General features: G+C 62.7%; 2 protein-coding genes across 2 annotated transcripts; one reads left to right on the forward strand and one right to left on the reverse strand.

The window, feature by feature from the left end:
* Positions 1-712: 712 nt before the first annotated feature.
* On the forward strand, positions 713-4,593 carry RNF26 (ring finger protein 26). Its single transcript, XM_074848892.1, has one exon. It carries the CDS (start codon positions 805-807, stop codon positions 2,230-2,232), a length of 1,428 nt encoding a protein of 475 aa, XP_074704993.1. The 5' UTR covers positions 713-804; the 3' UTR covers positions 2,233-4,593.
* A 6,069-nt stretch (positions 4,594-10,662) lies between these two features.
* Positions 10,663-13,563, reverse strand: C1QTNF5 (C1q and TNF related 5). Its single transcript, XM_074848738.1, has 3 exons — positions 13,464-13,563; positions 12,369-12,601; positions 10,663-11,760 (listed from the first exon to the last, which is right to left on the reverse strand). The coding sequence occupies exons 2-3, from the start codon at positions 12,580-12,582 to the stop codon at positions 11,243-11,245; spliced, it is 732 nt and encodes a 243-aa protein (XP_074704839.1). The 5' UTR covers positions 12,583-12,601; positions 13,464-13,563; the 3' UTR covers positions 10,663-11,242.
* Positions 13,564-15,057: the final 1,494 nt, after the last annotated feature.

Here is a 15,057-nt window from a genome sequence, read left to right on the forward strand (position 1 = left end):
ATGGGTCATCCACTCCGCTTGCTCTCCCCTTCCTTAAAAAGCCTTGGGCTCCAGGGCTGGATTTTCTTGAGCTTGTCATCGCTGGATCACACAGCTTGTCATCACTGGCTGAGCGAAGGCCAGAGACACCGTCAGCCCCACGCCCTGCCCGAGAGCCGGCAGGAGCTGCTCTGGGGCTGTAACCTTGGGCCAGGCCATGGCCATGGGTTTATTCTGGGACTTCCTGCAGGAAACTGCCGGGTGGGGAGAGAGCAGCGCTGCCCTGGGCTGACCCTGTCCCAGACACCTGCACCCCGGGGACCCCGCTGAGAGCACAAACCTTCCCTGCACCAGGGCTGAGGCTGGCACAAGCTCATCACGTGTGTGGCCCCAGGGACTCTGTGGGTTTTGGGTGCCCCCCGCGCTGGAACCAGGGTGAGGGAGCCACTCTCATGCCCCAGAGCCTTCCCGTGTGCCGTGGGTGCCGTGTCGCGGGTCCACCCGCCCCGCTGAGAGCGGCCCTGCGCTCGCGGCGCCGCCACGCTTAAACGACCGCCGCTGGCCCTTTAACTGCGCGCAGGGGGCGGGGCCCGTCCCGGTGGCGACAGCCAACCGAAAGCGCCCCGTCCGGCCGCGCCCCCGCCGCGTCCTCCGAACCGCCCAATGGGCTGCGGGGAGAGGCGCGGCCCTCGCCGCCGATTGGCCCGGCGTCGCGCGGCAGCCCGGGCCAAGATGGCGGCGCCCAGCGCCGGGGGGCCGCGAGCGGGCCGCGGCTGACGGCCGCCGTACGGGCCCCGCCGGGGCGCCCGGCTGCTGCCCGCAGCCATGGACCTGCTGTTCGCGCTGCTCCGCGGCCTGCGGGTGGCTCTGGACCTGCTGGTCCTGGTGCTGGACGTGAACTTCTTCCTGGTGTCCTCGTTGGTGTCGGCGCTGTTCTGGCTGCTCGCCGCGGCCTGCAGCCTCCCCGCGGCCGCCGCCGCCGCGGCGCTGGCCTGCTGGGACGGGCTGCTGCTCTCGCTGGCCTCGCTGGCCCGGGCGGCCTGCGGGCTGGCGCTGGGCGCCCTGCAGGGGCTGGCCGGGCTGCTGCGCGGCTGCTGCTGCGGCCTGGAGGGGCTCAAGGTGGCGGGGCACCTCCTCTCGCACCTGGCGCTGCGGGGCAAGGAGCTGCTGCACCGCGGGCTCTGCGGCCTGCTGGGCTGCGGCCAGGCCCTGGCCAGGCAGCTCTGCGAGGGGCTGGCCATCGCCACCAGCCTGCTGGCCTACCTCGTCAACAGCCTCGTCAACGTGTGCCTCATCGGCACGCAGAACCTCTTCACCCTGCTCGCGGCCCTGTGGGACTCCGTCGCCGGCCCCTTCCTCAGAGTCACGGACCTGCTGGCTGCTTTCCTCGCGCACGTCTCCAGCGGTGCCATCGCTGTGTCCATCCTGCTGTGGTCGCCCTGCCAGTTGGCCTTCGAGCTCCTGGCCTCCGTCCTCGAGCTCTTCATCAGCATCTTCTTTGTGAATATTTACGGCCTGGGCTTGCTCCTCCTCATTATTGTTGTCGGCATCTTTGTCTTCAACCCTGGGCTGCTGTGGACGCTGACAGGCTACGTGCTGAGCTACTTCAACACGCTGCCTTCCTACCACCGCCTGCAGCGGGATGTGTGGCGGCTCTATCAGGTGGCAGTGCTGACGCTGGGTATGGCCATGACCTCCCAGGCCTGGCGCAGGTTGGTGGACTGGAGTCTGCAGGTGACCAACTGGAGCCGAGGAGGCAGAACGACGAACCGGGAGAGCAACCAGCGAGGGGCAGCTGTGCCCGCCCTGAGACCCGCAGCCCCCGGCAGGCTGATGCTGGCAGGGGTTGGCCAGCAGCCAGTCGAGCACGAGGACTGGCTGAATGCTGAGCAGATACCACAAGCGCGTCCTGCTCTGAGTCGAAGTGCCGTGGCAGGACAGCGTCACCAGCCACCCAGGGAGGAACCGAGCACCTCCTGGGGGAAAGCTCCAAGGAGGCAGCAGCTGAACGCAGCAGCTGGGGATGGTGAGGGCACTCTGGATAACGACCCCTGGATGCTCCTGAAAGAGCAAGAGGAACGTAAGAAATGTGTCATCTGTCAAGACCAAACCAAGACAGTCCTGCTTCTGCCCTGCAGGCACCTGTGCCTGTGTCAGGAGTGCACGGAAGTCCTCCTGCAGCAGGCCATCTACCAGCGCAACTGCCCGCTGTGCCGCCAGATGATCCTCCAGACGCTCAATGTGTACTTGTGAGCCCATGGGGCGGGTGGCTTGGGTCAGTGTCCCAGGAGGTCAAGGGCACCCCTGTCTGCCTCTTGCCAGGAAGCAGAACTTCCCAGGGCTGCCTTCGTGCAGCTTCCAAAGAACTAAGAATGGTGCTGAAAAGGCAAAAGGCTGTTGGGGGTGTCTGCTAGCCACATTTGCTACATAACAAGATTGTAGCTCTTGCTAGCAAGCACAATAACTGACCTCTGCAGCAGGCTGAGAGTGTTACTTTTTTTTTGTTGACAACTTTTGCTGTTTCGGGACCTGTTGCCTCAAGCCTGCAGCAGTCTGAGATCCAAAGCAGAGTGCAGAAAGTTGCCCTGGTCCCTCCTAGCCAAAGCTGATGGAAACATTAAAGGCTGTGCCCTCCTGGGAATCATAGAGGCTGGTGCAAGGCAAGGGAGGGTTTTTCTCAAGGTCTGACCAGAAAACTACCTGGCAGACTGCATTCAGGCCTGTTCCTCCTCCCACCATCTAAATGGGGGAGCTCCTTGGGAAGGGAGAAGTGTGCTTCTTTTACAAGGCCCTAGGAGAGTAATGAGCACACTTGAGAGTTTCAGGCTTTGTTACCAGAGGGCTGAGCCTGGCTCTCAGCTGGAGAGCAGGGTTTCTCGGGTACTTCAGTATCCCAGCCACCATGGCTTTGGTTTTGGAGCTTCCTATTCCTCTTGCCAGGACAATGAGGAGCCATGATGAGTGTGGGCTCCCTGCAGGCCAGCTGACTGCAGAGCTCAGTGTTGCTGCTGCTTTCCACGCATCACCTATGCAAGACTAGCAAGCACACATCAGGTTATTTGCATGAGGAGGCCAGAGGGAGTTACTCTTTCTGCAGGGGTGTTGGTGCTGCTTGGGGAACCTGAGGGGTGGCTGGCTGGCTGGCCAGCCAGTACTCACAGCCCTGACAGCAGCAGCACACGTCAGAGCCAATGCTGGAGAATCCTCTCTAGATAATACACATTTTCTTCAGGCTCAGAGTGCCATGGAACTGGGTGGTTCACACCAGTGCTTGCCTGCTGCTTCCCAGGCTGGGCTGGCTAGAGGGAGTAATCTTTGGGAGGAGAGGGGCCACCCCAAAGCTCCTGGGAGCCCACTGAGACATTCCAGCTCCAGGCACAAGTTCTGCATATCCGTGCTGCAGATCTGCACTTGTGTGCATGGAGCAGTACCAGGACCATGGCTGTCTTTGATTAGGGCAGGGTTACACTGCTGTTGCGTCTTACTGTCTGTCAGAAACATAGCTAGTTTTATTTAAAAGTGTCCCCTGAGGTCTAACGAGAGCATCTGATCCTGACTGGGAGGCCTGAGATGGCTCATCCTAGCTTGGTCAACCAGCACCATTCCAAGAAATTGCTGGGCTGCAAGAGGGCCCTGCACTAAAAAGCTTTCCCTTTTCCAGCTGCTTGCCTGAGGTCAGCCATGCGCCACAGCCAATTTTGGCTGGAGCCAGAGTGGAAAGAGTCTTGACTCCTGGACCGCAAGCCAAGAGCCTGAGGGCGGCTGGCATGGTCTTCCGTCTCTATTCTCCTTCTTGATTAGTGATTTAAGCCAAAACGGAGGCAGCAGAGAGGCCAGGCCATGCTGGGAGACGCCTCTGTGCTGTAAACACGAGCTGCGGCAAGATATTATCTTGTTAGAGAGCAGCTTTGCTCTGGGAGGCACCCAGTTGCCCCTGTGTGTGCTGGGGCTGGAGGGACTCCTGGGCCAAGCTGGGCTCCTGAGCACCAGTGGGTTCAAAGGGCCTGGCCCCAGGGCTGTCACCTGCTTCCACCTCACTTGGCAGAGGTGCAGAGCTCCTGGCACAAGCACCGTTGCTCAGCCTCTTGTCCCTGTGCCTCCCCAGACACACATCGCCCGTGTTAACGTTTGCTCTCTCCACCCACCTCTCCCGTGGCTGCAGCCAGTGACACTCGCAGCTGAGTAGCCAAGCCCTTGCCGGGCAGCGAGCGCAGCCCCCCAGGCTGCCTTCCCCAGGGTCCAGCTTGTCCCGGGCACTTGCAGAGGTGGAAGAGCTGCACCCTTCCCTGGCTGTGGCTCTGGAGACACCTGGGAGGGGGAGTGTGGCCATGCTTCTAGCTGCAGCTGTGCTGGTTGGTGGGGACCAGCTCACAGATCTTGGCCTGTGGTGTTTCCTACGCAAATTACAGCGTGGGGGAAGGACACCTCCCCAGGACTGCAGTCTCTCCCCTCAAACCCTTTTTCTATTACAGCAGTCACGCTTATTGTTTTAGGGCCTGTTTGTTTGCTGCCTGTTTATTAAACAAAAGAGAAAAAAGAGAAAGCTTTGCCTTAAGTTTAACTCTTTGCACTATGGACTAGACAGCGAGCAGATTAAAGTCTCCTTTACCAAAAGCTGCCTGCTGCCTCATTCTTGGGAATGGTTTTCTTTGGGGAGGATGGGGTCTCCTCTCTGCTCACCCCTGGGCTCCAGAGGAAGCCCATCACTCCCCACCACAGGTCAGAGCTGCAGGGCTAACGCCACCAGCAAGCTCAGGGGTACTTCTCTGGGGGTGCTTGCACCCAGAAGGGCAGTGCTGTGGGGTACCCCAGAGCCAGGCTGCTGCACAGGAGAAGGGTGGCACCCAGGAGATGACTCTGCACCTGAAGACATGGCAGGTGGGCTTTCCCAGGCTGGCATCCTCCAGCCCCTGCTCTGCCAACCCGCAGCGAGAGGAGGTGGTTGTGGAGACGCCTGTGCAGGGGGGAAAGCACGCAGCTCGCAAGGCAGCGGCACTAATGTCTGCATCTTGCCTGGAGAGGTGCGTGGTGCTGCAGCCTCTTCTGGGCCCAGGAGCGGGCAGAGCAGCTGGGGTGGCTCTCGCTGGCAGGGGCCCAGGCCTGGTGGGCATCTTCTCTCCTTGTTCAGGTCCCTTGGAGCTGTTTAGCAAGGAGAGAAGCAGTAGCTGCTTTGCGGAGGGGCTCGTACACACTGTTTCGTCTCTTTTCAGGAGCAGTTCCTCCCTGGAGTGAAGGATTGGTGCACAGGTTCTCCAGAGCTGGAGCTCCCCAGGGCCTGAGCAGCCCAAAGCAGAGGGGCTGGGATTTCCCAGGCTGGCAGGAACATGCACAGGGATGTGTAATCCCTGCTGCCATCTGTCCTTCACACCTCCATGTCCTCCAAGCCTGCCTGTCCCAGGGATGGAGGCAGCTCCCAAAGCACTGGGAGTTGTGGAGCAGCAGGCAGCACCGGGCTTGGTCTTGCCTTGCAGAAAGGCCATGGCAGGCTCAGCTGCGCTGGGCTACTGGTGAGCAGATGCATTTGCTGCACAATGAGTTACTCCCTGGCCACAGCCTGAGTTCTTGGCAGGTTGCCATGTGCTTTTAAGCACCCTCTGCTTCTCCAGCATCCTTGTAAATTCTTTAGAAAAATGTTCCGGGACCCTGATGGGCAGAGACCCCAGGAGTTCTGGCTCACCCTGCCCCGAACTCACCTGCCTAGGCAGGGCCATGCCAGCAAACTAGCTAATTTTAACTAGGATGAACACCACAGCAGGGAGAGGGGGGCTGCTGAGAGGCCAGAAAGAGACGGACATCTGCTGCAGAAGCAGAGCTCTGCCAGGCACAGCACACACACACGGAAAGGAGGGCCACGCCAGCAGTCTGCCCGAGCCCTGTGGGGGTCTGGCTGCAGATGGGTGACAACTGGGGAAACTGAGGCACTGCTCAGTCTTCCTCTCTTGCTCCCAGGGTACGTGAGCCGAGGCAGGCTGGGCACTCGGGTAGGCTGCAGAGCTGCCCCAGGGCAGGACGACTGGGCCATCAGGGGAATGTCTGTCATCCCCTTCATGCGCAGGGTGCTCCCAGCCCCCCATCCCCTCAGCCAGCCCCAGTGGGGGACAGAGAGGGCGTTCAGCTGCCTCAGGCCACTGCGGCCGAGCCTGCCAAGCTAGGACAGGATGTGAAGGACACAGTCTTCCCCCGGGAGCCATCCTGCATGCACTTGGCTCACTCACTGGCCAAGCAGCAAGCAATTATGGGAGGAAAATGCAACCACCTCCCGGCTAATGGACAGTGTGCAGGGGCTCTGCTCTGGCACCGTGGCTTTTGGTGCAGGGCTGCGCTGCCTGGGGAGGGTGTCCAGCAGCCATGCTCACAGACCAGTCCAGGGCATGAGATCTGGAGTCCCTGGGGATACTCCCTGCTCCAAAGGAGGGAGACTCGCTTGGGAGATTCACACATGAGCCAAGTGGGCTGGTCTCAGCCCATCAAAATGCCCAAGGAGGGAAGACCATGATGCTGTCGAGTTACTTCAGTTTAGGAGCACTGGGGTGGTGGGGGCTGACAGTTTGCCCTGGGAAAATCCCTGGGATCCCTTTGTCAGCCCAGCTGCAACATCCCAGCCCTAATGAGCCACTAGTCCCGGCCTGGGGACAACAGCCATCGTCTGCCTGACAGCAGGGGGCTGGCACGACAGCCACTCGCTGCAGATGCGCAGCAGCATGAGCAGCTAATGATACCAGGCCGACAGGGAGGGAGCAGGTGATGATCAGCAGCCGAACCGCGGGGGTTCTTTGGGCTGTTCCTCGACACCAGCTTTGCTCCCTCATTAGCGGCTCAGCACAGGGAGCCACAGCGGCTCCCTGTACGTGGCAGCAATCCCAGCGCCTCAGAGCTGCCGTGCCGAGTGTGGTGAGGCCTCAGAGACACAGAGTGGCTGAGGCTGGCAGGGACCTTGAGACCATCCAGTCCAGCCCCCTGCTTAGGCAAGGGCAGCTAGAGCAAGTTGCACAGGAATGTGGTCAGTCAGGTTTTGAATATCTCCATGGATGGGGACTCTACTATCTCCGAGTAGCCTGTGCCAGAGTTTGATCACCCTCACAGTAGAAGATGGACAGCCCTTTGCTGGACTCTCTCCAGTATGTCCACCTCTGGGGAGCCCAGCGCTGGACCTAGAACTGCAGCTGTGCCTGATCAGAGCTGAGTAGAGGGGAAGAATCACCTCCCTTGAGCTGCTGGCAATGCTTCTCCTAATGCAGCCCAGAAGGCTGGTGGCACACTGCTGGCTTGTAGTAAACTTGTCCACCAGGATCCCCAGGACCTTCTCTGGAAATCTGCTTTCCAGCCACCAGCAGGTGCTGGTGTGTGGGGTCATTCCTCCCCTGGTGCAGGAGTTGGCATTTCCTTTTGCTGAACTAGACCTAGCCCCAACTCTGCACGCTCAGTCTCCTTATTCCTCCTAGGTCAACACAGATAACCTGCCACCTCCAATTCTGCTCATTGGGATGGACCACTTGAGTCTGGAGGAGCTGATCCTTGGTCCTCTTGGACATCTCTTCTCTTGAGGACATGGGATTCTCCCAAACAGATCCCTGCAGAGGCCAGTGTCTGCTCTCCTGAAATCCAGGCTTGTGGTCCTGCTTTTGTCTTTTCTTCTTCTCTCAGGATCCTGAGCTTCCCTTGGCCAGTCCTTCCTGTCTGTGGGGCCCAGCAGACCACCTGTCCTCAATCACCCATGCCAGCAAGGTGTTGTCAACGTGCTCCAGAAGCCTCCCACGCTGCTTGTGCCTCCAGCAGATATCAGGGGCATTCCCAGCTCCCCATAAGGACCAGGGCCTGCCAACATGGGGCTTCTTCCACATGCCTGAAGAAGGCAAGCTGTGTCCTGATCGGGTGGCATGTAGTGGACACCCATACGGCTGCCTGCTAATCCTGACCCATCATCCCAAAGAGGCAGCAGCCCTGCAAGTGCTCATAGCCTGCTAGTTCCTCCAGGCTGCACCCCATCCTGCCTGCATTACTGGCCCCCACACACGCCCACTTCCCAGCAGGCCATGAGAACTTGCCCACAACATCATCCTGTGGGCACTGTCCTATCTGTGCCCCTATGCTGAAGTGACCCCACTTCAGTCCTGTTTTGCTGGTAACAGAGGCCCTGCTGTTCACACCCCCCAAGCCCTTTATTTACCCACCCCATCCACCACATCCCCACCCAAGCAAGGATTGTCCCCTCCCCTGACATTCCCAGTTTAAAGTTCTCCTTACCAGGTCAACTGGCCTGCTGGCAGAGGTCACCTGAAGATGTCTGGAGAGTGCTCCCCACACCTCATCAGCCATGAAGGTGCTGAACTGCAAGCATTTGGGTGGAGCTGGAGGTGCCAGGAGCCATTAGGACAACTTTCACCATCGAGGGCATTTCCACTTTTGAACTTTGCAGGTCCATGCTCTACCACCATAGTTGAAGATCTGGGCTCTTGTAGCTCTAGGATCTCAGAGATGATCTCTTTCATGCCCTCTCCAATGCCACGCAGCCTGCTGACCTCCTCCAGCAGCTGCCCATTTGGCAGCACAGCTCCAAGACGGCACAACCAGACACCTCTTGCAGGCTGCAGCCAGGTGCACCAGCCCCAGCAAGAGGCCCCAGGCACCCTCTGCAGCTCAGGGCTGGCCAGGCTGTGTCCTCCAGCATTGCAGGAAGGGTTGCTCCAATGGCTGCTGGGGATTGTGACCTTGGTGTGCTGAGAAGAGGTGCTAGCACTTTCTTTTTTTTTTTTTTTAAAAAAAAACAGCCCAAAAACCCCCAAACAACCCATCTTTCTGCACAAACTGCTGCCTCTCTCAGCTGCACTACAGTACCTGGGAGCTGAGCCTGGCTCTTATATAGGCTTCGCCCTTGCATTGGCTATGGGGTGGTGGCCCCTCCCTAACCTGGGCTCAGCTGGAACAGGGGCTTCAAGCACTCCTTCCTCGGGGGCAGCTGGTAAAGCTCATCAGAAGCAGCTGGAGCTTACTAGAAACTTGCCAGAAATCAAGGTTTCCTGTGGCTCTCTTTCCTTTCTCTTAGCCTTTCCTCATCCTCTTCCTCATCCTCCCCAGGCAGCACCAGGCACCCCCATGTTTCTCAGCAGTCCCCCAATGATCCCAGACAGCGTCCAGAAGACCGAGAGCATCTCAAAGAAAGCAGAGCCCATAAACTGCTGTGCCAAGTGCTATGTCTGTGGCTGCCTCTGTTAGCTGTGCTCCCCCACATCGTGATAGGGACCAGAGGATGCTCCCAGCCCCCACACACTTCCCCTGGCCTCGTCTCAAGAACAGTCATTTTCCTCCTTCCAGAACAGACAGCCGGCCATCGATCTGCTCTGCGGCATTGTTTGCCCCTGGGCGGCTCTACTTACAGAAAAGGCCTTCGTCAACCCAAACAGACGCTTCCGCTGTAACCCAATCCTGCAGCTGGGGCTGGGAAGAGGAGCCTGCCAGACGGCTCACAGAGCCCCTCAGCACCCCAGGGGCGAGCGAGGCTTCACCCCTGGTCCCAGCACCTCCACAGGCCATTATGGCACAAGGGGGTGGCCCTTGGCACTGCTGGACTGTGCATCCCCCCCAGTCCCGCACAGCCAGGCAGGTTGCAGAGTGACGTGCCCTCGGTCCCAGGTCTCCAGTCCCGCGGTGGGGAGCTGTGGGGCTGTGGGCAGCCCCCTTTGGGGGTGGTGCTGGCCCTCCCCAGGGGCATGCAGGCTGACCCCAGGGCTGCTGCCAGCCTGCCCCAGCTCCCAGCCAGGGCAGGTGAGCAGGGCCGCAGGGTTTGTTCATGCTGGAGGGCCGTGGCTGTAGCCGTGGGGGGTCCATGCAGCATGGCTTGGGGGGCAGCTGGGCCGGGGGAGAGGTGGCTGTCCGGCTGTGTGAGGGGCGTCCTGGGCTGGTGAGTGCCTGCCAGGTCCTGCTGGCATGGCCAGGAAAGGAGCCCAGCCCAGCTGCCACCCCACGGCCGGGCAGAGCAGCCGTCCCCAGCCTGCGCCCGCAGCAGGGCCTGTGAAGGAGTTGGGCCCCTGGCCAAAAGCCCCCTCCCTGGCTGGTCCCCGCAGGGACCTATTTTGGGCAGGAATGAGGAAGCTCTTCATTCCCCTGCTAAAAATAGGGCCCTTTCTCAGAGGCGGGTCACCGCGTTCACACTGGGGCGTGGGGCAGGCAGGAAGGGGGACCCGCAAGCCCCCCCCAAACCCCCCCCCCGCCTTCGCTCCCCACCTCCGGGCCAGGGTCTCTGCCTCCCCTCGGGGCAAGCCCGCTTCCAGCGGGGTGGCCCTCGCCCAGCAAGGCGTCAGTCCTCGCCGTCGCGCCGCAGGGAGCCAGGGCCCCTGGGGGCGAGGGTTGTCCCTGGGGGTGTGTGCGTGTGTCCCCTCCCGAGGCTTTGGGGAAGACTGTCGCAGCTGCGGGTGCCCTCGCTAAGGGACGCCGATGCTTCCATCTAGTGGCTACCGCTGGCCCTGCTGCCGCGGGCGGTGGCCCAGCACCGGCCCCTCCCGGCCCCTGGCCCGGGACACCCTCCCCGGGCAGGGCAGCGCCGGCACCCCGAGCTGCTCCCGCGGACCCCCAGCACCCAGGCAGCCCTGCCCGCCGGGAGCAGGGTCCCAGAGGGGTGCCGGCACCCGAGCGAGCCGGCGAGGACCTGGCGCGCAGGCACGGGCGCACAGGCAGCAGGCACACGCGTGGCTGAGGGAGCCCTTTATTGAGGGTACGGTCGAGGACCCCTTTACTGAGGGTGAAGGAGGAGGGGGAGGCACCGGGGCGGCCGGAGGGCAGGGAGCAGGAGTGATGGGAAGGGTGACTGCTAGCCCTGGGGCATGCCAGGGCCGCGGCGGGACGGGCCCCTTGCCGTGCCAGCGGCCAGGCAGCCCGGGCTCGCTCTGTGCGTGGGGAGAAGCTGGCAGCACGGGCTGGGGTGCCATGCCCGTGCCGGCGGGGCTACGCTGCGTGCCGAGGTGGCTATGGCGAATAACATATGACAACCAGGTTATTGCAGCTCCCTGGCGCAGGCCTCTTACCCCAAAGCTGGGTGCCTGAGATAATACTTAGCTCTTAGGCAGCGCTGCTGAAGGGATGCTCCCCACCACCCCTGGGGCGGCAGAGAGGCTGCATTCCTGCCCTGCGCTGGGCAGCAGCGGCGGAGCGGGGCAGGGGTCCTGGTGTCCTGGCTCCCACGCGGCCGCACCCCGGCACTGCCCTCCCCGGGGTGCTGGTGGCTGGGAAGGGGCGTGTGCCCCGGCCCCGGCCACAGCCGAGGGCAGGCTCAGGCGAAGACGGCGGAGTTTTGCCAGTAGGAGTAGACCAGGAAGCCGGTGAAGGTGCTGTCCGTCTTGACGCTGGCGTAGAAGCCGATGTAGTCCCCCACGCCCACCTGCACCCACACCTCGTCCTCGGGCTCCAGGCGAACCAGGGCTCCCCCCGAGAGCGAGGTGGGCTTGGGCCAGTTCCCGTAGTACTGGAAGAAGGAGGCGATGGACTGGCCATTCTTCATGATGTCGAACTGGAGGCTGGCACGGTAGACAGTGGCATGGACAGCGAAGTAGTAGAGGCCGGGCACCTCACAGGTGAATTTGCCCGTGGTGGGGTCGTAGTGGCCCTGCTCGTTGATGAGCACCACGTCGAAGCGGATGGGCTGGTCCGCCAGCGGTGGGCTGCGCGACTCGGAGCGCTTGGCGCTGAAGGCCGAGCGGGGGGCCACCGCGCACTCACCCTGCGCCCCCTTCTCACCGTGCATGCCGTCCACGCCGGGGCTGCCCACCTCCCCACGGGGACCGGGCGCTCCTGGGGCAGGCAGGAGGAGGACAGGGTTACCTCTAAGCCACCGCCACCAGCATTGCCCCCTGCCCTCAGAGCTCCCCCAGCCCCCCTGCCCAGCCCCAATCCCACCAGTGTTACCAGATTCCCCCAGGATGCGGATGGCGAATAGCCGCCGTGGCCAGCGCTCTGCCTGGGGAAGCAGCTCAAGCAGGGAGGGCTAGGTGCATGGGGTAAGCAGGCACAGCGGCAACAGAGAGTTGGAGAAACGCTCCCAGACTGGGAGAAACCCCAGCCCGGGAGCCAGGGCAGGGGTGATGCAGCCATATTCGGGATCAGCTTGGTGGGCCCTCCCAAAGCAGGGGGGGGCGAAGAGAGGGATAGCAGTGGGGATGGGGAGAAACACAGCTTTGCCATTGATGAGGAGCTGCTGCCTGTTGCAGGAGCACAGGGTCGCCACAGGCAGGACGGGCGGGGTGGTGGTGGCATAAATGGGGCACATTTGCAGGATTCGTTCTCAGTTTGGCAATGTGGCTCCGTGCCAGCATCCAGGGCTCAACCCCTGGCATGAGGGCATTCCCCAGAGGCAGGGCAGAGCAGGTCCCCCTCCCCAGCCAGGATGTCTCCTTTCTTACCCGGAGGGCCCATCTCGCCCTTCTCCCCCGGCATCCCCATCGCCCCGTCCCGGCCGTCTCGCCCGTCTCTGCCTGGCAGACCCTGGCCCCCGTGCAGGCCTGGGGTCCCTGGGATGCCTGGCTGCCCTGAGCACAGCCCAGGGATCTTGTTGTCTTCGATCTGCAAGGAGCCGGTGATGAGCCCGAGGAAGAAGAGGAGGAAGAGCTGCTTCATCTTGTCTGCCGTGGAGTGGCTGGAAGGGGGCAGAGAAGGGTAACGGCTCTGGGGAGCTCAGTGAAGAGGGCTGGGAAATGAGCTTGCGGGGCTTGGCAGGGAGTGAGTGTGGGAAGTCATCAGGGGAGTGTTCCTCCCTTCTTTCCCGTTTGCCTTTTTAGCCGCTCCCCACAGCAAGGCCTGATGGCCGGCTGCACCTGCCGCAGCATCCCCATCGCCGGCAGTGCCACCACATCGTCCCGCAGCCCCCCAGCGTGCCCCGCCACGGGACAGCCCATGGGGGTGCGGGGGCCAGCCAGCTGGGGCGGGAGCTGCGGCACGCGTGGGAGACAGGAGCTCTGGGTTGGGGGGCGTTTGGGGCATCGGCATGCGTGGCTACGGGTGTGCGTGGGGGTGCCGGCTGGGGTGTCAGCTGGAGGGCAGCGGGCGAGCTGCGAGCCGTGGGGTGGGCTCGTTGCATCCGGGCGGTGCGTGGCGGGGCAGCAGCTCGGGGAGCGTGGGGCTGCATCGCGGCCCAGCCCTTGGCAGCATCCCTGCTGCCGGCAGCTCTGCTCCGTGCCCGGCCGGCTGCCGGGGGCTGCAGCATCCCCGGGCCGTGCCGGACCACCGCGGTGCTGGGGGCCACCCTGCTGCCCGGGCTGCCCCCAGCCCTCCCCACACCAGTGCAGCGAGAGCGGAGCCCCACGGCCCGCGCTGGCCCCCTCCCCGTGGCCTTGCCCTGGGAAATCTGCTCTCTTCCCCCTCCTGGACGCGACGGCTGCAACAAAGAGGAAAAGGAGGAGAAAAGTGTCTCTCCTCCGCCCAGGCACCGGAGCCAGGACCCCAGCGAGTCCCAGCTCGCCCCCGGCGCGGGGCGGACAGAGCTGGGTAGCCCCACTCACTGCGATCCCACGGCTCCTGCCCCGGCGCCTCGCTGCTCTCCGGCGTGGAAGGGCTGCGGCTCTTCCTGACCACTTCGCTCTGACGAAGGCCCTAGGAAAGGCAGCCTCTCCACCCCCCCCCCCTCCTCCTCACGTCTCTCCTCCCAAACTCCAAAGGAAATCAAGGGCCTTGGGAGCCAAAAGCTACAAGACAAGGGGAAAAAGAAAAATAATCCCATGGTGTCAGAAGTGCTCTAAGCAGGGGGAAGGGAGAGCGAGACAGACAGCCCGGCAAGGGGACACGGGCTGCAAACTCTCTTGGCTGAACACATCTGGGCACCGGGCGGCAGGACGGAGGGAAGGGAAACAAGAGGAAACAGGCAGCAGAGTGAAAGCGGGACAAGAGAAAGGCCAAGGGAGGGAAAGCCAGCAAAGACAGGCAGGGTTGGGGCAGCAGAAGGAAGAAGGAGCCCTCGGGGTGTGGGGGGTCCCCTGACTGGCAGCCTCGGGGCTGTGGCTGGCAGCAGGGCTGAGGCAAGGGGGACGGCAGGACGCACACAGGCTGGCAGCGTCACCCCGGGAGCACCCGTGGGGAGCTGCAGGAGCCAGCTGGGGGGTGCCAGGCAGGTGGAAGCGCAGGCAGAGCAGCACCGCGGCCGTGCCAGGAAGCAGGGCTAGCCCTGGGGACCGCGGAGCACGCAGCAAGGCTTTCGAAGGCACTCCCAGCTTGCCTTTAACTCGCTCCAGCACCGAGTGCGTCCAAGGGACACCGTCAGACGCCAAGCGGTGGGGCGGTCCCGTGGCGGGGGGAGTCCCCGTGCCCTGCAGCCAGCTTCCAGCAGCTGGGACGTGCGAGGAGCGAGGGAGCTGGGTGGGCTCAACCCCGGGAGGAGGGGTGGCTGTGTGGGCACAGCGGTGCCGTACTGGCTGCAAGGGCAGAGTGGTGCTGGTCTGAGTGGGCCTTGCTCCCAGTAACCCCAGCCGGGCAGGGGACTTTCCCCTGGGCTCAGGGTGGGTGTGGGCAGCGGGCAGCATGCTGGTGCTGCTGGCTTTCTCCTCCCTGTGCCAGTGCCCTCAGCGGTGTGGGTGACATTGCTGGCTGAGCCTTCCTGTCCCGGATGCCCAGGGCCAGGCTGGGTGCTGGCAGGGAGCCGCCTGCCTCCTCTCTCCCAAGGTGTGAAGAAGCTGTTGGTTTTGGCCAGCTGGGAGCTGGTTTGTGGCCACGGGGTGTTGCCAGGCCTGTGACCATTGGGGTGGCCTGAAGCCAGCATGGCCAGCTCAGGCAGCAGGGCCACAGCCCTGCTATGCCCCTGCACCATGGGGCTGCCAGCCTGACTCCCTCTGAGACCCATCCATCCCCCTGGGGCCCTGCGAGCCCCCCCAGCCTATTGAGGGCACAGCCAGCAGCTCAGTCCCTGCTGCACACAGGCAGTCTCCCCTGTGCCCCTCCATTCCAGCTCAGATCCACCCCCGAGTCCTGTCTTCCCTCCCTTGGCCCATGCCTCAGTTTTCCCTAGGATCTGGGAAGACCCACACACAGACCCTCCCCAAATGAGCTGCCTGCTCCATCGAGTTTGTCAGCTCCTCACGCTGTTTATTCTGCTGGCTTTGGGGC

The sequence above is a fragment of the Strix aluco genome, chromosome 23 (assembly GCF_031877795.1).
Source record: "Strix aluco isolate bStrAlu1 chromosome 23, bStrAlu1.hap1, whole genome shotgun sequence".
NCBI classification, from domain to species: Eukaryota; Metazoa; Chordata; class Aves; order Strigiformes; family Strigidae; genus Strix; species Strix aluco.

What these genes read in the sequence shown, in the direction of transcription:
- C1QTNF5 (XM_074848738.1), bottom strand. Translation starts at nt 12,582, where the DNA reads ATGAAGCAGCTCTTCCTCCTCTTCTTCCTCGGGCTCATCACCGGCTCC. An exon ending in GGGCGAGATGGGCCCTCCGG is followed by an intron (nt 11,761 to 12,368) that starts GTAAGAAAGGAG and finishes TGCCTGCCCCAG; the next exon opens with GAGCGCCCGGTCCCCGTGGG.
- RNF26 (XM_074848892.1), top strand. Translation starts at nt 805, where the DNA reads ATGGACCTGCTGTTCGCGCTGCTCCGCGGCCTGCGGGTGGCTCTGGAC.